This window comes from Protomyctophum parallelum (genome assembly GCF_964188405.1).
Source record: "Protomyctophum parallelum genome assembly, chromosome: 7".
NCBI classification, from domain to species: domain Eukaryota; kingdom Metazoa; phylum Chordata; class Actinopteri; order Myctophiformes; family Myctophidae; genus Protomyctophum; species Protomyctophum parallelum.
Window position 1 is genome coordinate 16,523,502 of NC_139705.1, and position 27,750 is coordinate 16,551,251.

General features: G+C 42.0%; 1 protein-coding gene across 1 annotated transcript; it reads left to right on the forward strand.

Annotated features, from left to right (window-relative positions):
- Positions 1-1,811: 1,811 nt before the first annotated feature.
- On the forward strand, positions 1,812-27,744 carry pkp1a (plakophilin 1a). The gene is made up of 15 exons (XM_083769227.1): positions 1,812-2,207; positions 5,409-5,533; positions 14,039-14,302; positions 15,469-15,647; positions 16,203-16,332; positions 17,367-17,574; positions 18,061-18,229; positions 18,679-18,796; positions 21,438-21,602; positions 22,168-22,341; positions 22,890-23,043; positions 23,483-23,669; positions 25,609-25,693; positions 26,728-26,827; positions 27,045-27,744. Exons 1-14 carry the CDS (start codon positions 2,039-2,041, stop codon positions 26,800-26,802), a joined length of 2,202 nt encoding a protein of 733 aa, XP_083625353.1. The 5' UTR covers positions 1,812-2,038; the 3' UTR covers positions 26,803-26,827; positions 27,045-27,744.
- Positions 27,745-27,750: the final 6 nt, after the last annotated feature.

The following is a 27,750-nucleotide window of genomic DNA, read 5'->3' on the forward strand; positions in this document are numbered from 1 at the left end:
CTGCATATTAGACAGGCAACCTCACTTGACTGTTTTAATAGGCGGTGAAAAACAAATGTCTATGATTGATGTTTGATTTTTATGACCTTGCTTTTAATTTTCAATTTTGTATTCTATTGACGGACCTGACCTGACCTGACCTGACTGACCTGAGCTTACCTCTTTTTTGTTGTTGTGTTCAGTGGTTGAAAGTAAGTATATGTACTTAAGTACCGTACTTCAGTACAATTTTGAAGTATTTTTATTTGTATTTGAGTATTTACCCAAATATTGTACTTTTACTCCATTACAAAAAAACTTTAGTTAGGCTATTAGTTACTTTGGTTATTATTACAAAACAGACATTAAACACTTCAGCCCTATACATTTTGGCCATTTGAAAATAGCAGATCTACAAGCTCACAATGCGTCACATTTCAAAAGGTTTTTAGACATTTGACAACTTGAAATGGGAATATGGGACATTCTGTATAATGACTAATTGCGTACTTTTACTTTTGGTACTTTAAGTACATTTTGATACCAAGACTTTTGTACTTTTACTCAAGACAATTTTGAATTCCGGACTTTTGCTTGTAACGCAGTATTTCTACATAATAATATTAATACTTTTACTGTTATAAGTACAAAATGTGACTACTTTTTACACCACTGGTTGTGTTTCAGTTGATACACTGCTGAAGCACATTCCGCTAATTAGGTCCTTTCCCAGATAGTTTAAGGAAGGATCATGATTCATGCCCAACAGTGTAAATTATGCATTGCTATGTGTCTGCCTCTGGTGTCTACATACATGTTGCCATGCAGGGAACCACATGCTGAAGATAGTCCAAGGTCAATAAAAAGGGCTGGCTGGCACTTCTTCAAAGGGAGGAGAATCAGATCCAGATTGTGTTAATCAATGTGGAATGTGAACTTAAAAAGAACATCATTAATTTGCCCCTGCAGTCCTCTGTGTACTTACAGGTGTATAGGCGCTCTGTCTGTGCTGTACTTTTGTACAATTCTGAGATATTTGTACTTGAGTAGGCCTATGTAATATGTTCTATACTTTTACTTCTACTCCACTACATCTCAGATCCAAATATTGTACTTTTTACTCCACTAGAATTATTTTAACACTTTATTTACTAGTTTACTAGTATACATTTGAAAACATCGAAATGGGACATTCTGCATAATACTTTTGATATTACATTTTTATATCATTTGTACTCGAGTACATTTTAAATTCCTGACTTTTACTTGTATTTAATAAACAAAACATACTTATATTGCAGAGTGCAGACAGTATTGATACTTTTACTTTAATGAATTGCATTTTTATGGCGCTTTTCTATGCACTATGAGTATGTGCCTACTCAAAGCGCTTACAATGGTTCATTCATTCATACATTGGGAGGTGAAGCGGCGAACAGTCGACGCCAGCGTCCTCACTTCCCATCCCCAATCCAACCCTTGATGCTGAGTGTCAAGCAGGGAGGCACTGGGTCCCATTATTTAGAGTCTTTGGTATGACCCGGCCGGGGATCGAACCCCGACCTCCCAGTCTCAGGGCGGACACTCTAACCACAAGGCCACTGAGCTTAGTAAAAATTTTGAGTACTTTTCTGACCACCACACTGTTCTTCTTCCACCATCATCACTGTCAGTCAACACCTGCATAATATGTGAGCAGTAATGGCTGCCCCACCCACCCACTGACACCGTCCCACGGTCCCACCCATAGGTCCCACCTTGTTGGGGCGCGGTCCCAAAGGGTGGAGTCCACGGTCCCAAAGGGTGGAGTCGCGTCCACCGCAGCGAGCAGCAAGCAGCAGTGGGAACGTTTTCACCTACTTTTACTACGTCCATTGCAGGCAGCTGCAGCAGTTCCTCCTTGTCTTGACGCGCGCGCCTCTTCTCTCCTCTGCGCTTGGGAATTGGGGGAGAAAACAACAACGCGGTCGCTCGCTTCCCTCTCCCTCTCCCCCGGACCGGACCGGACCGGACCCGACCCTGTCCTGTCCTCCTCCAAACCAAGGTATCTTATAATAGGATGACAGCAGATCCACTGCGCTCCGCCATGGGCATCGGCAGCGTTGGGGAGACGTCGCTGGCGCTGCCCTCGGACAACAAGCTGCGCACGGGACAGCAGCGCGTCTTGGACCAGGTTCACACCATCAAGAGGAGCAAGTCCAGACAGAACGGATCGCTCTCACCCTCAAGTAGGACAACTTTGATTGCATTTCCCCTACTAGCCCTCCCCTTTCGGGACCGTTGGCTTAACTTTTCTGTATTTGGGAGTTGGGACGTCCCAAATACAGAAAAGGTAACCAATTCCTTTTTCATTTTTGGGCACCGTACCCTCTCCTACGCACCTGTCGCCTATAGGTGTGTCTTGCTTTTTACCAATTCGATCCCGAAATGGGGAAAAACAACTTCCTCCAGTGCTGATTATATAAGGCTACTGTCTGTCTATTATGGCTGTTGCTGTTGGCTGTTATCGTGCTTACTATTAGGATATACATTTACTATTGCAGTGCAATGCAAGAGTATACGATTGCGTTTTGAAATGCATAGGCCTATTGCTAAAATGCTAATATTCTTCTTTATTATCCAGTAAGAGAGAGAGAGAGATCGTGCGTGCGTGCATACCTGTGTTGTAAACAGACATTGGCCCCGTGTCAATGAGTTGTCACTCACAACAAAACACTGATGCATAGCCTACAGATGATTTATTATTAGTCCTATAAAAAGCAAGCCTTGTTGCACCGAAACAACCAGTTCCATGAAAATGACAAAACGACGGTTTGTTGTTGTTGTAACTTTTTACATTATTCAGAGTTTCAACCCATGCAAACTCCACCTCCTACTGGCCATATTGAGCTACTGCAGTAGCTGCTATATTGAAATAGTAGAAAACTGAATATGCATAAACTTGCCTCTGCTCTCTGCCACGTTGATATAATTCTCTCTATATCTGATACTTCGTAGTCGTGTGTTTATAGACACTTAGACAGTGCGTTGTCTGTTTGCTTAAAGAGCTGGAGAGACAGACAGACCCTGTTACTGAACAAACACTCTAGTAGTCTAATACTCTACTGTAGGCTATAGCAATGATGACAATGAATGAGGTAACTTTTTTAAATGAATTAAATCTGTATCTGCATGGTATGTTAATACAATATAACCTCAATATACAATAGGGCCAGAAAGCAGGCTGGCTCTGTTAGCTCAATGGTAAAAAATGCCAGCACTTGCACCATTCAAATCCGGGGTAGAAGAGGAAAGTAAAGTATTTAATTATTAATTGTTCTGTTAAAAGTGTGCTGTTTTTCCCAAGAAATAAACTTGAGCTTCAGGATTTGCAAACATGAACGATTTACCCTGTAAACTAAATGAGGTTTATATAAGTCATGGTGCAGATATTACATAATATAACAGAGCCAATTCATCAACATAAGAAAACATGACACGAACTAGCCTCTGGAGATGTGCTCATCATTGTGGTAAGTTGGCCTTTAGTTTAAATTTGAGACAGAAATCTGCATTGTGAATGTGATTGGGTGAGAAAACGACTCTTCAGAGAAATGTTAGCACAGTGAATTTATTACGGTATTTAAAATAAATGCTTCAGCCAAACGGAGCCAGTTTGATAAAAAAAAACATTGTGACAGAATGTCTATTTTGCAAGGATAAACTGGCCAAGAGGCAAATAAGTTACACAAAATGAGAGAACAAACATATGGCAACATAACATCTACTGTACCTAACACACAAGTGTTATGGGGTTTTTCTCTCACCCAATCACCATTCAAGATGCTTCGTATTTAAAATGAAGAGCGACTGCGTACTGAGTCAGATCGGGGGTGATTTATGGCTCTTTGACAGAATGAAGCAGTTCTACCAGGATCTCTATCTCTGACAGTTGTTGGACCGGGGCCAGAAAGGACTTTCCCATTGAAGAGAGGGAATTAATTTCTCCTTTAAGCATGAGTCACCTTTTTAAGTTTTTATACCTCTCTCGGTCTCTACACTCCTCCCAGTCATTTTGTAAAGCCTTTTTTTGTGTGTGTTGGAAATCAAATCAGTAATGTTCTGTCTGTCTACCGCTCTCGGCTGGCTCTATCACTGGTATCACCATTAATAATAAGACCTGAGGACCCGATCCTAAACTCCCAACAGTTTTCTGAAAAAACCTACTTATGTTGCTAAATATCAGTGGCACTGGTTCTCAAACCTTTTCATGCCAAGGACCCCCAAACTAATATGTATTTGGCTGCGGTCCCCCATCTCAAAATGTTTTGTTCCAGGGACCCCCAGAAACAAAGATTTTAGTAAAACATTTTCACTTGGCTGTTACTAGGGACAATAATGGTGAGTGCCAAAACGCATGGCACGGCAATTTCCCATTAATAATCCCCTGACAAAGACAGACAAGTGCTACATGCTGAGGAACTATCATTGGTGGATTGATTCAAGTTCCCAGACACCCGCCTAACAACTGAGTGACATAACCTCATCATTAGCCTCTGAAGATTAGCAGCAGACAAACACATTTCTGTTGACTTGAACCCTATAACTTATAACCTATAGCCCAATCTACAAGCTTCCTGACATAACACGTGATAGCCTGGCTTATTGGCGAGGCTGTGTGAGCTTGTAGATCGTCTATTTTTTAGATTTGAACATAAATTGTCTTTTAGTACTACTGGATCTCTTCTCCAGTCCCTCCCTAACATGTTAGTCTAGTTTTTATTTGTTGAAGAAATTGTCAATATACTGCATTTAGTCTTAGTTTTAGTCATCATACCTTAGTTTTATTTAGTTTTTGTCAGTGAAAAAAGGTAACGACGAACATTGTTCATCATAGTTTTAGTCTACGAAATCAACACTGAACCCTAAACCTTAATCTCCTTATCTCTGACTGTATATGTCTCTCTCACTTAAAAGTGCATGATTGGATGTATGTATGAAGAGAACCTTATCTGCTTCTGATAATCGCCATGCCGACACCGGTCCATATGGGTGTGACACAGCTGTGTTTGCTGTCATTAATGGTGCGGAAAGATAAACTTCTCTAAAACATTGGTTCCCGAACACTGGGCCAGGCTTTTTTCTGTAGTCTGTGTTCCGGGCAAAAATCATTTAAAAACTGTCAGACACTGTATAACTGATAATGTAGTTATAATGTGCTGTGCTGATCTTATAACAGTGCATTATAACCAGCACTTCACAATACTTCATAAACCTGGTTATAAGTGTTGTGAAGCTTGATTATAAGTGCATTGTAATGCATTATAAATGTGATTATAATGCATTATAGACCCGATAGGGTTACCTAGTGATCTGGTGTCAGATTTGTCTCTCTCTCATTTTGGTCATCATCTCTGTCTCTCTCTCTCTCTCTCTCTCTCTCTCCTCAGGTCCAACGAGTCCACAAGTGTTGAGTGTGTTCGCAGAGTTTGGCTCCTTCAAGTTTGCTCCGTCCAAAGCCAACGGAAGCATCAGTCAGGGCAACTACAACACACTACAAAGCGTCCATAGAAGGGTCAGTAACAACTTCCCTCGTGTAGGGCTGGGCGATTTATCATTATCATGTCGATATCATGATATGAGACTAGATTTGGGATAATGTGATATAATTGTGTTTTGCTCGTTCACTCTGTGACCGTAAGTCAAAAATTCTCCCAAATGTAAGAAAAAACAAAAATCAATGATCTACAAGCACACGTTGTGCCATGTTGTGAGCTTTAAACTAAATAATGTTCCATATGCTATGGTTCATTATGGTTTAGTGTGACGTACTCTGCTTGCTTCAGGATTTGTGGCACTCTGGCTTGTTGCGATGCCATGATACAATATTGTTCCCAACATAAAATATCATATTTGATTTTCTTCATCGCCCACCCCTACATTGCACATGACCTGTCATGAAGACACTCAATAAGCAAACCTTATTCCTCCCACAGTGTGTGTGTGCGTGTGTGTGTGCGTGTGTGCGTGCGTGCGTGCGTGCGTGCGTGCGTGCGTGCGTGCATGTTTTTGCTCTACTGCTGTGAATAAGCACTTGGAAAATTGGAAATGTGATCCAGACCCATGGTGAGACCATTTGTTGCTGATTCATTGTTGTTTGACAGACAGTCATGCTCATGTTGTGGAGGCAGCAATATATCATCTGTCTACTGTCTTCCCATTTTCATTCTTTCACCATTATTTGGACAAGTTCTCTCATCTAGTGCCGTGTTTCTCAACCAGGGGTCCAGGGGTCATTGATTGCTATGCTGGCTTGTGGTGGACATGTTTGTCAAAATTCCATTTTTGGCACGGACATACAAAATTAGTGGACAATAATATTACCAGAAACACATAAAGACTAGCCCTGAATGACCATAATATGCCGTTAACTCTGAGAGTGTAACTCTGAGAGTGTAACTCTGAAAGTGTTCAAATGGAACATTTGGTTCCATTTGAACACTCAAAGGGGGTTTTGCAACAGGGTCCAACTAGTACTAGTTGTACTCCTAGTATGACATAGTGACGTAGTAAATAAGTGTTACATATTCTTATAAATAAAACCTGGACACAGTAATTGGGTCTCATGATCAAAATAAGAACATTATAATAGTGTGTAAAAAAAAGAAAATAGGTGCCACAGACACATTTGTCCGTGTACGGACATATTGATGGCCCCTGCTCAAGTCCGAGAGGGTCAAGGAGGAGTGAGGCCCTGTCAGTTCGGATCTAGTCCAACATTTTAAACATGTTGCGCAAAATCATAGCTTGCTTTTAAATCCAGTGTCTGCCTGTATGTTCTCAATGTGATATCAGTCCAGCTTGTCATGCAGCATCTGCTATCTAATCCTGTAACCTTAATGCTTAACATACTCCCACACATGGAACGTCATTGTGAAGCACAGTAATATTGTTGCAAAAATGTAACCACTTTGTTACATTGCAATTATATTATCAGAAATATTGTGTCAAACTTGTTCAAAAAGTAAAACCAAAGCGTGTAGCTTCAGCTTGTCATACAAGAACTTGTGTGAGTGTTTGCAATCGTGCGTGAGTGCATGCGTGTGTGTGTGTGTGTGTGTGTGTGTGTGTGTGTGTGTGTGTGTGTGTGTGTGTGTGTGTGTGTGTGTGTGTGTGTGTGGGGGTCTTACCTTTTATCAGATGTAAGAAGGGTGGACTTCAAGGAAAAATGTTTGGGAACCACTGATTTAGTGTTCTCCCCTACAGTATCCACCCGTAACTAGTTTCTGATGTACAGTACATGCCTCTTCACGTTTCAGCAGTGAATTCCCTCCATATCTCATGACTACAAATGTCTCCCAAGATTTGTTATAATAGCTGTTGACTAGTCAGCATGTGATCTTTTACCGATGATGTAATAAAGATGCAGAGAGACACATGGGTAAATTCTAGGTAACAATGAAAATTGCATTTTTGTAAAGCAGAACATCACACTATATTGGATCACAGTTTATAAACGAAAGAAAGTAGTGATTTTGCTTAATCCAGACAAAAGATTCACAGGCTCACAGGAGAAGTATGACAGAACCTGGTCTACGTTTATCTCATATGTTGAAGACTTTACATTCCCTTAAGGGGCAGGTGAGGGAACTGGTGACCAGACCCCGTGCTCCGTCCCCCTAGTTGGGACTAGAGATGACAGGGCCGAAATGCACCTCCCTCCCGAGATTATGATTACTGGTGGCGGTTACTAACATTACTACTACTATTGATTAACATTATTTGATATATTAGATTGATTCATTTTTTATTTTTTGCCTTTTAGTTCGTGTGCCTTTTTTTGTTTCCTTAATATATATACTCGATCTTTGTATCTATGTTTGCTGTTTCTGGATGGGGGGGTAACAAAATCGGAACTGTTTTGACTGAACTGTTTGTCTGAAGTAACCTGTAAAAAGGAATAAAAACAAAGTAAACACAAAAAGATTCACTAAATAATAAGTTGTCATCAAAAGACATACGTTTCTTATTCTGAACTTTTGTACCACTTAAACCCTAGATATTTACAGGGCTCTGTACAATGTCTGCTAGTATTGTATTGCGTTGTACATCGGCTATGTTTGCCAAAAGTTCAGGCGAGATAGTGTTCTCTAGTGTTTGTGTTGTTAAAAAAGGAAAAAGTACAATGGTGACTGTAATCTAATACTTCATCATCATCATAACCTTTACTGTATTTGAACTCGAGGAGTACAGTTCAGGGGCAAGCCCTCATTTACAATGTAGCTGAGGTTAGGTATGCAAATTGTTGATTAATTAATTAATTGATCATTGATGAACTTTTCGATCATTTAACCGGTTAGTTGATAATCTACATTTTGTGGATCAATTTACTGTTAAGTTTGATTGAAGAATTTCTTAACAGTGATTAATACATTTCCGATGAATTAGCCGAGGTACTTTCTTGAAATGATCTTGTTATTGTTACCTAATAAAAATAAAACTTAAAGAACAAAATTGACTACTGGCACCAGTGTGGTGGCTATAGTAGTCGACTAGTTTGGTGAAAGCCCTAATGCGTACATACAGTACAGTGTAAACGCATGCAGCTGTATAGTGTGTCAGTGCGTGGCGTCACTGGCGTCCATTGAATTGAGTGCGAGCCCATTCCTGTGTCTGACTACACAAGTGTGTGTGTGATCGTATATCCAGCCCCCGGGGCTTCTCTCACATCAAGCGCGTAGAAAGCCCTCCTCAGCTGCGGTCCTGTGAAGTGTGTATAAGCGTAGCACAGGTGAACAGGTGAAGGCATTGTGCTAGAAGTCCCTCAGGGACGTGAGCTCGGGTCTCTCTAGTGTGTCCACATAGCTCTCTGCTTCTCCCCGGGTCTTGTTCCCCTGCTGCTGAGAATGAATTCCATGTTTCTTTTTGCTGGCTTCTGCGCAGCATGTTTGTATTATTGTAATCCATACATACACCGGAAAGCCAGCGGTGGAAAAAGTACAAAATGTCTACATGTTTACATATTGGCTTTTAATGACAAGCCCAAACTATGGACTGGAGTCCAGCTCCTTTATCCAAAGCACTTTACAATGTGCAGTACATTCGCACACACTTTCACACAGCAGAGGAAACCATACAAGGCACCAACCTGCTCATAGGGGTTCAGTGTCTTGCTCAAGGTAACACAGGGGGAGCCGGGAGCGAATTGGGAATCTTCCCAATGCCCCAAACGTCCACACTCACTCCTGAGCCATACTAGTCCCTATACTCTGCATGCTACATTTATATATCTATACAACATTTCTCGTGAGCTTATTGATCAAAGTTTGTGCCACGACACGACACAAGGGTTCATGTCTTTTTGGCCTTCTGTTTGTCTCATAGTCACTATAAGAGGGTGAGGCACGGTGAACTCGATGCTGAATTCTAGGTCGTCGTTCAAATTTCACAGAGGAGTATGGGTGACTTCACTGATCTATTTGTGTGTGTGTGTGTGTGCGTGCGTGCGTGCAGGATTTGGACATGTTTGTGTGTGTGTGTGCGGTGTGTGTGCAGGCACTGCAGGGTTGGGCTGACTGACTTGACCCAGTGACTTTGAGTTGTGACATGTCTAGTGAGAGTGGTAATGTGCTAGTGCAGCTGATGAAGACACACATCATCAATCATCATCATCAGAATGATATCACTGCATGCATACTGTATTTCTCACTGTGTGGTCAGCAGTTCTTCATCTGCAACTATGTGGGTTGGTTCATATGGACAAAATATAAATATGATATGATATATATAATATAAACGACATTGATAGGTGACGATAGTATACATTTTGTTCTTAATTCTTCAAAAATGTAAAAAAAAAAAAAAAAAAACGACAATGAGCTAAATTAGCCTTTTTACAAGCTGTGCTATTATTGAATATTTTTGAACATGTTTGGCAATGTTTTAACTTTTGAAAAAAACGATTGTTATCCAAAATCCCACATGATTTCTAAGCTCATTTCACAGTACGGATGTAATAGATATAATGCCCTATAGGTCAATGTTACATTTAAGTGCTAGAGAAATGCAAGTATGCCAATGGAAGACAGATTTTCTAGTCACACACAGTCACACACTGACACACATTCACACACCGATGCCGAAGGAAACCATGCAAGGCACCAACCTGCACATCGGGAGCAATTAGGGGTGTCTTGCTCAAGGACACTTCGACTCTGGGGGAGCCTGGGTTTGAACTGGGAATCTTGCTGTTTCCATCCGGTCACTCTACTGAGCCACTGCCGCCCCATGTTCACAGTCTAAACAATAAGACATGAATTGAACCACTGGTTCTATTTGTTGTCGATTTCAGGCTTGTTGTTTCCATGCTGGTTGTATTTGCTCAGCACATAAGAATTTAGTGTTCTGAAAGTGTGCAAATTCACCCCCATAATTGTAACTTTCAGAAGAGAAAAAATAACTGCATTTGATCGTTTTGGACATAGTCCTACAAGGTTTCCACCCTCACACATTTGTGTCTAAACCCTGAGTAACACTGTTGACACTTGGCTGGCACTGAACACAGCCTGTTTGGTTTGGAACAGGAAACACTGTTCGTTGCACCATACATATACTAGTGAAAACAATGCAGTATCAATCAACATGACCTGGGAACACACTGGCAATTTGGCACATTCCTAATGGCATATCTTAACATCTCACCGCATATCCACTTATATGAAGATAGGCTGAAAATGGGCGAAGTCGGCCTTTTCATGTTTTTAATGTTGTACAGTTGTAAGAGAAAGTGGCCGTTCCCTTTATCGCCATGGCACAGACTTCCTCCTTAATGCTACGCGGCGTCCCGCTGCCAAATGGGAATTTCATGTACTTATAGTTAGCTGTTTTGAAAAGCTACTGTACTGTACCAACACTTATTATTTTCAACGAATTAATGATTTAACGAGCCAATGGAATGGGGGAGTGTTGTGAGAAGGACTCATCATTATTAGGGGAATAGCCAATCTCTTTGGATTAGCAAGGCATATCTGTATATGCCTGTATATCTATCGGAAAGCCTTTAGGAGTAATGCATAGGAGTAATGTTTATATCAAGCAAAGTCACAGAGAGAGCATCAGGTTTGGGCAGACCGGTTTATAGGGTGGAGTCCCTGACTTGTCTCAACACACACACACACACACACACACACACACACACACACACACACACACACACACACACACACACACACACACACACACACACACACACACACACACACACACACACACACACACACACACACTCACACACACTCACACACACACACACACTGTGAGAAACTGTTTCAGCTCTCACTGAGAGACACTGGTTGTCATATAGCATGACAGTTTGAGAGCTTGTAACAACAAATGGCAAATATCATATTACCTCGGTCAAGATGAGTCTTTTTGATTGTGTGCCGCGGTATATTAGGTGGCCATTAACATTAACACATAGTGGAAGTGCAAAGGTATTTGTGCGAGGTCAAATTTCTCCATCTTGTGTTACAGGGGCTTCTGTGAAAGCTATTCTTGTGGAGAATGGGTTACCTACTTTCTGCCTCGCTGACCCGGATTGCTGGTTTAGAAGCCTCCAGATATGTAGGCCCTACTGTGATTTTAGATTAATACAGGTGTATAGTTTTTGTTTGGTTCTGTTGGCTGCCAGCACCGTTTCTGTATGACATGTCAGTGGTTTTCAATCCTTTTCATGTCAATGTCCATTATTTATTCGGCATTTGAGCCACGGACCACCATGAGATTTATCCTCTCAGACCCCAAATAGTTTTCGTTTGTTTTCGTTGAATAAGATTTTGTCCACAATTCCATGCTGTATTGATGTTGGTACCATAGGAGGGATAACAGGCAAATATCAAAATAACAATTCAACTAGTCAATTCTCTAATTGACTAGTTGTAAAGTAAGTAATGCAGATGTTGTTGTTTTTTTTAAACTCTTGACTCTCTAGAGTCTAGAGTTAGAGATCTATAAGGGTCCATTTGGTTACCAACTCTCCATCATTTAGCTGGGAACTATACCTGGTGAGTTCAGAAAGATTCAAATCCTCTGGAATTATTCTGGAGAAAGTGAGGTCAAATGTTCTCTTAGACATCAGCGCCACCTTTGATACAGTTGATAATAATATCCTTGTGGACAGAATGAGAACTGTGTTGGGTGGTTCAGATCTTAATTTATATATTTGTGGTACTTGGTGATGATCACTCTTCAAGGAAAGGCAAGTTTATTTGTACAGCATATTTCAACAATAAGGAAATTCAAAGTGCTTTACTGTACATAAAACAATAAGCAAAATAAACATGTTTTAACAGGACCTATCTCCTTAACAGGAAATACCTATTCAGGACGGAACAGAGGAACAAAGAAGAGAGTGTAGAAGAAAAGAAAGTAAATAAATTCTTAGTCAAGAAAATGAAAGAAAGAAAGGCAGCAGCAAACAGCTGTGATGTTAAAGAAGTGAAAGTTGTAGCAGACATGCAGTTTTCTGGGAGTTTGTTCCACATAGCCTATACTGTGTGTGTGAACCTGAAAGCTGCTTTCCCTAGAACCAAAACTAAAACATTGTTTAGCTTAGATTATAGACACAAACATTTCCAAGATTACCCAAGACTTCTGGATTGGTTCATGATATCTCACAAAATCACACATGTATTTTGGCCCTAAACCATTCAATGGGCAGTGCTTTAAAATCATAAACATTTTAAATCAATTCTTTGACATACCGGTACGTACCAGCCAGTGTAAAGATCTAAGAACTCAATGTAATCCACTTTTTTTGTGTTAGGAAGGACTCGGGCAGCAACATTCTGACTCCACTGCATTTGTCTTTCAACTGAAGATGAACGCATGGACAAGTTTCAATAAATCCTGCTAAGTCCTTTAATCTGTGTAATTGTGTTAATGTGGCTGTCAAAATTCAGGTTTGAATCCATGACTCCACCAAGGTTTTTGGCTTGGTTTGTGTGGTTTAACCGTTACCAATTGAAGCAGGAAAAGTAGACATGATATGATGTGGTGGTGTTTCCCTAAGGCTCCCAGGCCTCATTCTCCTCAACATGTACATGTTAGCACTTGACTATGATCAGAAAGAAGTACAAAATACATTTACATGCAGGCTACTGTAGATTCATGTAGTTATGCATGCTGAGGAGGACCCCCAGTTACATTCCTGTATCCTCCTCATATGAATTTTAGCTCCATTTACACCATCGCCTAGTCAATTGTTTTTCTGACTTCATGACTTTACATTTCTTCCAGGGAAATAAAAGCTGATAATGTATATAATATCGTTGCTGTCGGGAGGAAAACTCATAACTTCATTTTTGAGGTTTTTGATTTTTTTGGCATGAATCAGTGCTATTGAACACCCTTTACGTCTGTGTGTTGTTTCGAAAATATTGAACCAATGGAAAGTAATAAAAAGTGCTTTGGACAAAACCTCTTAACTCCATTGGACCCTCAAAAATGTCTGCTAAAGCAACTAACTCCACCACCTCTCCCCCTCTCATGGAAGTAATTGACAATATATAAAGTTACAACACCAACTTTGATGAGGCTGTATTGCTTTGTTTTAAAAATATATGGTTTTCTTAATTTCCTGAAAAAAATATTGTTTTCATTTCCTGAAAAATGAACATTTTGGAGTTATGAGGTTTCCTCCCGACAGCAGAGATATAATATGTGTACATTGTACATCCGCTGATCTATTTTTATTTTGAGAGAAGATCTAAAACAGGCAGGTTGAATTAGTTGTTCAGAGAGCAGTCTAAAGTGGATGGATTCGGTTTGGTTATTCCTAACCGGATCCTGCAAAATGTTGTGTGCGTGCGTGCGTGTTTCTTTGTGTTAGTTAAAGAAAGTGGCTCCAAAATGGCATAGTTAAAAAAATATTCTAAAACCTTAACGTTTTGTGTGAGTACTTTTCTCCTGACCTCCCCCATCTTTCTCCACTCTCTTACTCACTCATTCACTCACTTTCTCTCTATTCCTCCTCCTCTCTCTCTCTCTCTCTCTCTCTCTCTCTCTCTCTCTCTCTCTCTAGGGGAACTATCAGAAAGCGCGCTCTGTGTCCTGTAAGACGATGGGCCGTAGGATAGCCAGCACGTCATCGGGCCAGTGGGACCATCGCTTCAGCACGTCCAACTGGCCGTCGCCGCCCAACGGTCTGAAGCCCAGCCGCTCTGACCCCCACCTGGCGGGGGCGCCACTGGCCGCGGCACCGCCACTTGCCCCGTTGGCTCCCCTCCTTCTTGCATCTCCTGCTGTCACGTCTCCTGTTGCTGCTCCCGGTGTTGCACTGCTAATGGTGACCGTTTAGTTTGATACACACATACATATATAGATCACTGCTAATGGTGACCGTTTAGTTTTATACACACATACATATAGATCAGCTTCACTGACTTTTTTATTTTATTTATTTTATTTATTTATCTAATGGTGACCGTTTAGTTTTATACACACATACATATAGATCAGCTTCACTGACTTTTTATTGTATTTGCATACTTTATTTAGATTATTTTGTCAAATACATAGTCTCTCGTTTCCAGACTGTTGCCTCTCGCAATTCTCGAACGCTTCCGTCATACAGTCTGGAGCAACGGAAGCTCTGATCATGAGTAAAATATAAAACGGAAGTGAAGTCTCTTCCCCACTTTACAGTCGCACAAATTTATCCTAATATAAATAGAAATCATCTAAGCATATATAGCATATATATACTCGAGTTAAATACTCTTACTCGAGTCGCACTCGAGTCGCCACAAATGGATTTTTTTTTGCTTGTGTATTCTGTCCGTCATGACGGATTTGTTCCATTTATCAATGTAGAGCAGGGGTTCTCAACTTTTTTGGCTGGGGACCCCCGGAAATGCTTTGGCCATGTCTCGCGACCCCCACAATAACCTTAATAATAGAGACGATACACCATAAATAAATACTGAAACCAGATATAATCATTAGGGAAGGTGTATGCATGTACTATGTGTACTATATTCATTTCCATTTTCCAGGCATTCAGTTGCAAAAAAACCCTTTTTTTGGGGACCCCCCAAAATACTTTGGCGACCCCCCCAAGGGGTCGCGACCCACGGGTTGAGAACCCCTGATGTAGAGCATCTCGTTGAGCCATCTCTTGAAACATGGAGAAGTTGGAGACTTCCATTTTACCAGTAGGCCTAAATTATTTTCGGCAGCAAAAGCATACCTGCCTTATAATTATATGTGCATAATCATTGGAAGTTCTTTATGAAATAATCTAAGTAAGTCACTACCCCCGGGGTCCTTAAGGGGTTCCACAGAGCCATGGGGCTCCCCCAGCTAAAAGATTGATACTTAGAGTGGAACCAAATGGAACCTGAAGGTTTTTCTACAGTATAGATCGGATGGGGATCTGTGTGTGGCCCATGCCCTATATTGTACGGTATATCAAATTGAATCAGCGATCTAAGTTCCATGGTCTTCTTGCAGAGGGCCAAACAGTCCTCGTCCAGCAAGCAGTCCACCATGCAGACGAGTGAGGCTCACTACAGCTCTTACACCATGCCCAACGGCGGCCCGGTGCAGACCGTCAGCGCCCCGACAAAGAGCAGCGGCCGCCCGCCGTCTGTCCTGTCGCTGGTCAAGACCACAAAGACAGAGCCGCAATCGTGAGTTAATTTCCACTTACAGTACTGTTGTATATGTAGTGCAGTAAATAAGTGAGTCTGTCTCAGAACTGCACCTTCCATCAAGGTTTTTAAAACGGGTGTAAAGACCTTTAATTGACCGTAAAGTATTTTTTATAGCAGCTCACTCATGTTTTAATTCCCTGGGTCAAGACCCAAAACAGAAATTAGAGGCTTGCCCAGCACCCATTCATCTTCATGTGGACCTGGCTGTGTTTTGTGTGCAGGGTGAATATGCCTGTCTCTGTGTGGACCTGACTGTGTGTGTGTCCGCCGTAGTCTGAAAACCCACCTCTTCAGACTCCATCTTAGGCTCTTAGCCCATAGCACTTACCTTAGCACTTGCCCTAGCCTCGACAACCTTACAGGCATATGCAAAGGTTCAACTTATGTAACTTAAATAGACATAGCACTCTATAGTGTATATGCATAGTTTCATTATATAGATATTCCACTGTTAGGTTCTTATTTACGTATGATTCATGATCTGGATTTAGAGCGTCTGCTAAATGCCTAAATAGCAAATTGTGTGTGCAGGGTGAACATGTCAGACCTGACCCTGAAGGAGGCCGTGGAGTTCCTCTCTCATGCCGAGGAGAACTACCAGCTGTGTGGGGCGTCTTTCATCCAGCACGCCACCTTCAAGGAGGAGCCCCCCAAACAGGAGGTTGGCAGCACGCACGCACGCACGCACGAACCCACGCACGCACGCACGCACGCACGCACGCATGCACGCACAGTCTCTTTTACCAGTGAATGCTGTAAATCCAGAGCGATTTACAATAAGCGAGAACAACACATGGTAATACATAACACATGTATATGTATACACAATTACACATATACAAATGCATAGAAATAGTCATCTAGGTCATAAGTAAATTAATAACCTACAGTATCATCGGTGTAACCGTATAAACTATAAACACTATTGAACCTATAAACACTATAGAATGCTATAGAACGCCACATCAATAATGATCTGTCTATAATAACGTCATAAAATCCTATCTAATTTGCATATACTGTATGTCATAAAATCCTATCTAAATTCCATATTTTAGGCTTTGTATAAGCCTGTAGGTTCGTCGAGGCTAGGGCAAGTGCTACACAACAGAACTGTGTATAGAATTGCAACGGGTAAAGGTACTTTATTTCCCCCCCTGTGCTTCATATCATGTTGATCCTTTTGTACATCCTTTCCCTGAGGGAATGGGAGGACCTCATTTATCTCGTCTATCTTCATGGCCTGTCTGTGTGACCAATGCCATGTCTGGAAGTGCCACATGTCACACAGAAACCTTGTATCTCCATTTGTTTTATGACAGTGTCACACTGAAGAATGGGGAATATGTAGCTGCTCTACAAGCTCACAATAGATCTGGATGTATCGTAGATCTGCTTTTAGTTTTTTGCAATTCTTTTAGAATGTTTCCATCTGTAATGACATGCCCAAAGTGTGTCTGTATGTTTTAGTAGTATTAACACAAGCTTGTAACTAAATAATAACTACATGAGTTTTACCTACTTTTTTCAATTCCCCTAAACGTTTTGGACATCCAAGGTTTCTGCCCGACAGCGAATATTACACACATTTCACTAAAGTATTTACGTTTCGATTTTGTGGGTATTGAAGCGCCTTCCACTTGCTTTATTCTGTTGAAATCTTACCCGGTGCTTCTCCGCGCACGCCCTCCACAGGTCCTGGAGCTCGGAGGCATCCCCTTGCTGGTGGCCCTGCTGCAGAGCCCCAACGCTGACGTGGCCCAGAGTGCCTCGGCCGCCCTGAGGAACCTGGTGTTCAGGAACCAGACCAACAAGCTGGAGGTCCAGCAGTCTGGAGGCATCGCCTCGGCCCTGAAGCTCCTGAAGGAGACGGACTCCACAGAGACCCAGAGGCAACTCACAGGTAGAGAAAATGCCCACGGGACAGCGAGAGCTCAAGGTTTCTGTGTTTTTGGTTTGTTTTTAGTCCCATAATTAGGCAAACGTTTGGTGAAAGTACAGCAGCTGATTTGTGACACTTTGTGAGCTTGTAGATTGACAAAGAGATTTGGACAACTGGGTGACCACGGTCAGTAAAGTATGTAGTGGTTAAGACGATAGTAGACTAGAAATGTGAGCTCCACACAGTGCAGAACCTCGCCAGCCAATTATTAAAAAAATTAACTGTGCTCTTACTTGATTCAGTGCTCCTTAATATAATTATGGGCCTGTCAGACTAACTGGCAGTGTCTGCTTAGACTGATGATTGATGATATTGTAGTTTACCTAAAACCCTAGATTACTATTTCTATGCATTTGATGTATTACCTTGTGTTTTCCTTGCTTACTGTTAAATCCCCCTGGATTAAGAGCGTGCTGAATGCCTAAATTGTATATTATTGTGCGTCAGGTCTGCTGTGGAACCTGTCCTCGGCCGATGAACTCAAGGAGGAGCTGATAGCGACAGCCCTGCCTGTGCTGACGGAGAGCGTGGTGGTGCCGTTCACCTGCTGGTCAGACAGCAGCGCCAACAACAACATCCACCCTGACGTCTACTTCAGCGCCACTGGATGCCTGCGGTGAGGACACCCTGTCCCCAGTATAGTACGCTTTGAACACATGTCGTATGATCACTCCAGTGACAGTCTGTGTGCCTTTGTTGAGCACCCATTGGAAATCTAATTTTACACTGCCTTGAGCTGTGTGTGTACTTGTATCGCTACACTTGTTAGTGCCAAATGTTCCCGCAAGTATAGTAGAATTTGAGAAATACTGTAGATAATGTGCGGACAATTTATTCTCCGCTTTTTATGGTTGTGTGTGTAGCGTGCACTGAAAATAGCCAATCTACAATCTCAAAACACATCCCAGCATGACACGTTGTGAGCTTGTAGATTTTTGGGCTTTAGGATGAGGGTTAAAAATGTACAAATTTGACGTAAAAAAAAGCTTTGATATCCTCACAAGAATAGTAATACAATTGTGTGTGTGTGCATGCGTGCGTGTTTGGGTGCGTGTGCGTGCGCAGGAACCTGAGCTGTGCACAGATGAAGGAGAGACAGGCCATGAGAGCTTGCCGCGGTCTCATCGACTCCATCATGAGCTACGTGGAGTCTTGTGTGGCAGAAGAGAATCCAGATGACAAGGTAATAAAGTCCACACCTAGTCTGAGAAACCCACAAGGTCTCACGTCAGACAGCCTACACTCCACTCCACACCCAAACCAACTCCCTCCAGCCTATCTCCAACTATCACACGTGTGTGTTGGAGAATAGTGATAGTTAAACCACTTGAACTCTATTTTGGGGTGGCTATTCAGTGACAGAATGGCAGATCTATACAAGGTCCTTCAGAGTGTAGAAATGTGTACATTATGTAATAATGTAATTTGTAATAATATGTACATACATGTATGTATACATATTGCACTTTGTGTGCTAAAGCTAATCTTCAGTAGTCATACAGTAGCTGTAGGCAGTGAGTCTAATTAGGTTATGTAACCTGTAAAGTGAATTTATAATGGTTAACTGTGAAGCGTTATGCCCTGTAATTACTGCAGTTACAGATTGGCTGTCTTGCCTTTGTAGTGATTTCTATACTGAACTATACCGGTATGCAGTGTCTCACTAAATGTCATTTTCTTTTCACAAACTACCACATGGTACATCTTGCATTCATATAACACTTTTAGCCATGGCGCTTTACATAGATTGTTTCACACACACATTCATACACCGATGGCGGAGGAAACCATGCAAGCTCATCAGGAGCAATTAGGGGCCCCGGGTTTGAACTGGGAACCTTCTGGTTCCTGTGCGGCCACTCTACCCCTGAGTCACTGCCCCCTGCCCCACTGTCCCCACATGAAACCTTTTCTTCACTATTCTGAGGCAAACATTCTGCAAGAATAGCCGATCTACAAGCTACCAACATGTTGCGTGACAGATGGGCTATTTTCAGCGAAGAGATTTGGTGTTGAGGCATGAAAGGAGCAGGCCTAGGATAGAGCCCTGGGGGACCCCGTTCAACTAAGGACTAGGAGAGCATTGCCAAAACATTTTTTTTGGATCAGGGCCTACTTTAAAATCTCAAAAGCTGTCGTGTGAAGTGATCAGATGGGTGAGCCGCATGCATTTACAGCTTACTTACTTATTTATACTTACATTCCGCCGGCTGGCGCATAGGGAAGCACCAATGTTTCTCCACTTGCATGTGTCTTTGGCCATCTTCTCTGTGGTCCCCCAGCTCTGATGCTGTTGCTGGAGCTCCTTCTCTATCGTCCTATGCCATGTCGTTATAGAGCGTCGCAGACCCGCCCCCTTACAGAACGACGAGGGCACCAGAAGAGAATTTCAAAAACTATTTATTTAAAGTCCTTTAAAGCCTCGGACAAAGCCAACTTTGAAAAAATTGAGCCGAACAATTAATTAGAAAGAAAAAAAACAAAAAAAAGTGTTGTACCCTGCCATTTCTTTCTTCTTTCTAATTATTTGTTTGGCCCCAAAACGCAGGATTTTGCGTTATATTATCAATAAACTCTTAGTATTTTGCCAATTATTTGGTGGCTCACTTCACTGATCTGTTATTTTTCAATAGAGGCCAGAGCAGCAGCTGTGATCTCATAACAAACCCCTGCTAGCTGTTGTTGTGGATCCATCTGCTGGTGTTTGGATGCACCTCAGAATGTGTTCGCTCTGCATTCTCTCTCACATGATCTGTCCTCATCATAGGACATGCCCTGAGGCCATAGAGTACACCAATACCCTCCCATCTGACTGCAAAAACAAACACATGCTCTGTACACACACACACACAACGTGTGTGCATTGTCTGTCTCTCTACATAGTTGACTGGGATTCCAGTTCCAAGGCATTTAAGACGCCTAACATGCTCCATGACCCCGCCTAATAATCATAAAACAAATTGCTAAGAAGAAAAAAAACTACAGCTATATGTCGTCTGCTCATTCTGCCACAAGCTAGAAAAGCGTGTCTGAAAAACCTGAACCAAACAAAAACATAACGTAGTAGTAAGACAGTGCAGTAGTGAACCTATAGTCCATAACTGCCTAGAGGGCCATTAAGATTAGCCTGAGAACTTGCCATAACCACGTAAGCCATATATATACTTAACCCATTTTTACCTGAGATCAGATTAAAAAAATGTCTTTTACTTCCTGAAAGTTTTCTGAAAAAGCTATGTCGTTCTTCGATTTTCTAAAATAGCAGACCTACAAGCTCCAAAGGGGGTTCCCGCCCAAAATGGATTAAAATAGCTACAATTACCTCCCAACGACATGAGCAAGGATTCACACTGTAAGCTTGGAGATCTGCTATTTTTGAAGATTGTGGACATTTTGATAATACGCCCGAAATAGGGACACAAGTTTGAAAGTGGTTAAGCATTAGTTCTTTCTCGATACAGAATTGTGTTTGTATTATTTTCTCATTTGAATCCAGCACTTGCTATACAGGCTCCGTTCTGAAAACAGGCTAAAACAGGCACATGCTGGCATAATGAAACTGTGTTGTTTGATGAGTGCTAAATAAACATGCTGTTTAGTTTACACCTGACTGGAGGTGCACTGGAGTTTGTCTAGCCTGCATCCAGATTCCAGGGATGATTCATCTTACCGTGGGAATGCTAAAACATCTACGGATTGTTGTAATTATATGACATTCAACAACGGGTTAGAATGCATGTGGTTTCTAGAATCTAAACCACATGCATTCTTATTAAAGTCATTAATCTCCTCTCCTGTCCTCTCCTCTCCTCTCCTCCATGTAGTCTGTGGAGAACTGTGCATGCATGCTCCATAACCTGACCTACCAGTTGGAGGTCGAGTCCCCCGAGTGCTTTGCAAAGTATTATCCACCAGAAGACACTGCCGGAGTGAAAAAGAACTCCACCGTCGGCTGCTTCAGTGCCAAGAGCAGCAAGATCCCCAAAGAGGTGAGGAATCACAGGGTTTTATCAAATCAAAATGTCCCATCCCGCTATATACCTCAGGCCTGGTGACGGACCAAGTACCATACCTAGGGCCATATACTGTACAACTCTTGCTTTTGCTGCCCCGACACTGTTGAATGCACTCCCCCGACAAGTCCCATCACACCTTCAAAACCGCCCTCAAAATCCACTTCTTCAATATGGTATTCCCAAGCTACAGTTTTTATTGATTTTATTCCTTAGTCTTTTCTTAGTGTTTTTCCCCCAATAACGTTGTTTTTCTTTGTTGTTTTCTTATGCCCCCATGTACTCTTTGGCCACACAGAGTAGTAGGAGTATGTCATTTATCCTTTTGCATTCTTCTAGCACACCAGTTGTGGAATTGCTTTGGCACAATTAACGATGCTTGCCTTGGGAAAACCAACGCACTACATTTCATGCTTTCAAATTTCATATTTACTGTACAGTTTGCATTATTATTACTATTATTATTATTATTAAAAACACTTCCAATGTCTTGACTAAATCCTGAAGCTTTGATGCCACCTGACCTCTCCTCTCCTCTCAGATTAAGGTTGACTTGGAGGACCCTGAAGACACTAAGAACCCATCGGGCGTTAACTGGCTGTGCCATCCTAAGGCACTGAAGACCTACCTGACACTGATCAGCTCTTCCCAGAAAGACGCCACGTTGGAGGCCTGCTGTGGAGCCCTGCAGAACCTCACTGCCACCAAGGGGCCGGTGAGAGGCAACGATTAATGACACCTAATCAATTTAATCGATAATAAAAAAATAAAAAAGCTATTTCAAAATCACAGAAAATGTACTGATCTACAATCTCGCAACACCGTCACATTTTGGGCTGTGTTGTTGTATCTGTGCTTGTACATCTGAGCTTGTAGATCTGTGATGATACGTTAAGGAATTACCCAGAAATGGGTTACTCGAATAATCCACATTTCTGGGTAATTCATTAAACGGATCAACACAGATCTACAAGCTCAGATGTACAAGCACAGTAGTATAACTGTTAAGATGATATCGATAGTTGCAGTCCTTTTGTGTATGGATGTTTGAGAGGGAGGCAGATAGTGTGAGAAAGTCACAAACTAACTAGTCGTGTGTGGCCAGACTGTTGTTTAGAGTAAACCATTTGAAATTTGAATTGATTGCACATTTGTTACAGAATAGCTTCTGATGTACCTTGTTATCTAGACCACTACAGTAACTATGAAGGAGAAATGACCTGGCCTGTCTGTCACCCGTCCTGGGTTTGCTTCACCTTCCAGGGGTCCAATGCCATGAGCCAGCTGATGGTTCAGAAGCTGGGGGCTATGCATTACATCACCCCTCTCATCCAGTCTCCCAACCAGGGTCTGCAGAAGACCGCTATGTCCCTGATGGGAAACCTGTCTCGGACCAGCAGCCTCCAGCTCTCCCTGGGTATGTATGTAGTCAGGTTGCTTAGCAAAATGACCGTTAACGACACGGATAAAAGCACCACATTTTTCATGAGACTTCTTTATGACCTACTGTCTACTGATATATTGTAGCCTAAGATTTGAGTTAAACAATGTTTTGCATTATTTGGATATACAGGTCCTTCTAAAAATAAAAAAATGTTGTGGAAGAGTTCAAAAAGTGAAGCTTTTCACGATTTTGAGCTTGTAGAAGTGCATTTTTTTTAATAGCCAACCAATGTGCTATGCTGTTGGAAAGAATCCACGTAACTCCAAAATGTTTTTTTTTCAGGAAATTCAAAATATACATTTTTCAAGTTCTCTGTGTGTGTGTGTACTGTGTCTGTGTGTGTACTGTTTGTGTGTGTGTGTGTGTGTGTGTGTGTGTGTACTTTGTGTGTGTGTGTCTTCCTGTCCATCAGCGCGGCAGCTCCTCCCGGACCTGGCCACTCGCCTGACCGCCGGCGTCAAAGAGATGGGCAAGAGTGACGACACCATCGCGGCCACGTGTTACACGGTGCGCAGCCTGCTGCCCGTCGACCCCGAGGTCAGCAAGAAGATCATCAACAACGAGCTGGTGACCAAGCTGACCGACATCAGCGAAAACGAGTAAGACTTGACCCCGTAACTTCAACAGTGTGTTTTGGTAGTGGCAGTCCAGTGCAACAACCTGCCGTATCGTTATGGTAGCCTAATGCAGCGACCCCTACAAACTATTGTAAAGTGGAACCGAACATTGTAATACCAATACTCACCAGAATTTGTTGAGTTATATTGAGTTATGTCATATTTAAAAACACTGTAACAGGTAGAAGGATAGCCAGACAGACAGGGTTGTTTATAACTAACCTTTATAATTTACCATCACTTATAGTACTTATATGATACATTATAAATATCTGGTAGTTTGTAAGAGCCTAGGGGCTCCATCTCGCGCCAGGAGCCCTATCTCCTTCATTTTGGGATTTAGTATTGTGTAAGAGGTGTTCCCCCGTAAAAAATGCTATCTTGTGCCACCACCTAAATCCTTAAAACACCTCCATTACATTATGCATAGGTGTGGTTTGGGCGTTACGCAACTTAATCCAATCGTACGCAACTTAATCCAATCAGTGTGACATAATCCATTATGCCCTGGATCTTGCCTTATGGAAGAGTAACAGTGCTGCCTGGAATACATTTATTTTAGATACAGAGGGTTGTTTTGTGTCCAGTATCTGACTATTCTGCCATCCACTCCACGACCAACACTGCTAAGTTTTGCTGCTCTCCCCCTCCCGTGTTTTTCTCTCCACCGCACAAAACACACGTCATTTCATTGACTCACAGCTCGCTCAAATCTGGACCATTTAAAAAACTTCAAAGGGCTGTGTAATCTGTAAATTTCGCAAGTATACTGCCTCTGAATGAAACGGTATCAAGCGAAAACGGAAGTCCGGGAAATCCGATTAATGAAATAGACTTGCACTGGACTATGGCGAAATCACATTGGAAACGACACCCATCTAGCATTTAATTGCTTTTCATTTGGTTGACACAAGTATCAGCTACGTGTTACTGATTATGGGGAATTTTACATTATTTGAAATCCATTACATATTTGCTGTGTAATGGGGTGATGAGGTGATGAAACTGAACGAGGGAATTGTGCACAGTGCGCCTTGGTACAAATCTAATAACTTTTTTGACTAGACAATTAAAAACAATGAGCACAAGGAATTTACACTCTGCTGATTAGAGGAAAATTACAATCACAGATTTGTGAAGAGACAGAACGAGCCCTCTGAGCTGTGAATGTTTTGCAACATGCATACATCAAGCCGAGGCAGCTCCAACTCCGGAGCACACTCTTTTATCAAACGGATTGGCATTACGGGTGGTTTGAAAAGGCACTTTCCGTTGTCCTAAACCTGTGTGCATAAGATAGCAAATATAGGGAAAGCGCATTGACACGCCTGCAGACACAGCTCCACCCGCAAATACAGGTGTCTGCAAAATGAATAATGGGTTGTGTGGCCGCAAGATAACGTTTACGCACAGTGGAAGCTCCTACATGCGTAATTCACGGAAAATATTTATTACTTGCGGATAAAGAATGACGTACGATGGAGCCCTAGATGTCTCCACTAGGTCTAATAGTATTGTTTTGGTTCCAGCCTGCCGTGCTATGGTTCAGCTTGTCTTTGAACCGCTTCAGCTGATCCATGTGCTGTGCTCCTTGGCAGAACTACCGTACCACCGACCTGAGTGCTACTGTACTTCTATCCATGATATCGTGTACATATAGAATAACCATCACCACCTAGACATTGTCTCGACTCCTGGTTCCTCGATTGCTGGTTGATCCAGAATTCCATGACAGTGTGCATAATATGACAATGTGCAAGAGTGGCTCATTATGATAAATTGTTAATTTGCTTCGTATTGAAAATGCCACTCTATTGCAACATTCACCGATTTCTTGTTTGTTTGTACAGAAACACAATATCATTCTGTCCCGTCCCACCCCTTTCCTCCCTGACCCCTACTGTCTGTTTTCATTCTTCAGAACTTATCCTAAAGGCAGTAAAGCAGCAGCATTAGTGCTCTACAGCATATGGCACGAGAAGAGTTTGCAGGGGACTCTAAAAAAGGTAACACAACTTGCAGCAGCACACAAGTTAAAGTGTGTGTGTGTGTGTGTGTGTGTGTGTGTGTGTGTGCGTGTGTGTGTGTGTGTGTGTGTGTGTGTGTGTGTGTGTGTGTGTGTGTGTGCGCCGCGCGCGCGCGTGTGCGCATGCACGCGTGTTTGTGCGTGCAGGTGTTTTGAATGCAGTGCTTCTCAAAGTGGGGTTTCAGGGCCCCCCAGTTAAATGATTGAACCGGAATGAACCCTTACAGGTCTGTAACTGGGGACCCTTGAAATTATAACTTTTGAGAACCACTGATGTACTACAGTACTGTACGTACAGTAGGGTTTGTGTGGGCACGTTCCTGGCCCTCTCTCCCCTCCTCCCCAATGTCCCACCCACACTCTGGGCACAGAAACAGTCCCGCAGGAATCCTGTGAGACTGGTTCTCATTCCTCACTCGTCTGTTAGTTGCTGAGGGACAGTGAAGGGTGAGAAGAAGATAGATTAATAATTTACAATTTAGGCATTTAGCAGACGCTCTTAATCCAGAGCGATTTACATTAAGCAAGAACAATATGCATGGCAATACATTACATACATAAAAAGTAGTTATGAAACATGCGTAAGCTAAGAACGTAACAGTGGAATATCTATATAATGAAACTATACATATAAACTATACATCTATACTATGCTATACATACAGTATGTACTATGAAGTGCTATGACTATATACAATGCAATTATAGCGCTGTCTACATAACATGCTATAAGTCTGTATCAAATGCTATCTTAAGTCTACAAGAAGTGCTATCTAAGGGGGTAGGGTAATGATGGAGTCTGAAAAGGTGGGTTTTCAGACTGCGGCGGAAATGCTCATACTTCGTCGTACAATGGTGTCACGTGCCTGGAAATAGCCCATCTGCCACTTTTCGCCCATAGACTTGGCTGCCATGTGACGTCATCATGTCTGAAAGCCAGACGGCGGTTATGGATGTAATCTGATTAGAAATATTAAACATGTCCGTCTGCTCTGCTATTTTAAACATGTGCAGCTGGGGATGGCCAAGGCTCTGTTCGTCAACGACGTTACCACAGCAGCACACAAGTCAATACAGGTCATCGAATGAGTCATCGGCATCATTACACGCAGAGGTACTGTAAGCTCTCATCCTGCATGGGATCACACAGTTAAATATAATATTACCATGTCACTGTCTTGAATTTACCCTCAAAGCTGTCTTTATCAACCCGTCTGTCTGTCTGTCTGTCTGTCTGTCTGTCTGTCTGTCTGTCTGTCTGTCTGTCTGTCTGTCTGTCTGTCTGTCTGTCTGTCTGTCTGTCTGTCTGTCTGTCTGTCTGTCATGTTTAGATACTGCGGTGGATGCGCCCGTGCCATGAGGATAGCGCAATAATCGTCTTCATTCATCACTTATCGCCTATTGAAAGTACCTGTCAATTATGATACATCGTAAATGCTGTAAATTATATACTGTAGATGAAAGAGAGCTTTTATTGACTCAATCAATCTTGAGGCTTGCCAAGTGTTGTTTTTTATTATAGCGTAATGTACATAATTGATTCGGACATATCTGTGTATTTGTCATTGTACATAGTGGTGAGTGTGCATGGAAAGTATAAAGCATAATTTAATTGCGTTGCGTTGTTAGCTTGAAAATCGTTTCTGGCTAAGTATAAATTAGGCTAAAGCACGCTTGTGATGAAATCCAGTGTTAAAAGAAGGTGTGGAAGTCATAATACAACCAGGACGGTTTGAAAAGATGTTGCTGAATGGTGTTGTCTGTGTGGGCAAAGCTACCCGCAGACAACCTCTTGCATCGTGTATTCAAATTCATCGTTGGTAAAAACTGTCCTTCTACAATGACTAAGGACCCTTTTCCTCATAGTCCCACCTCGCCATGCCTCCACAGTACTTGACTCTTTTTGCTTTGAAGTTACTAAACATTTACCGGTATTCATTTCTTACTTGCGATATCTAGCTTAAATGTTTCTTAATGGTTGAACGCTCGATTCCGTGGATCTAAAAGAGTGCAACACAAAGAGACTTAAAGGATTTA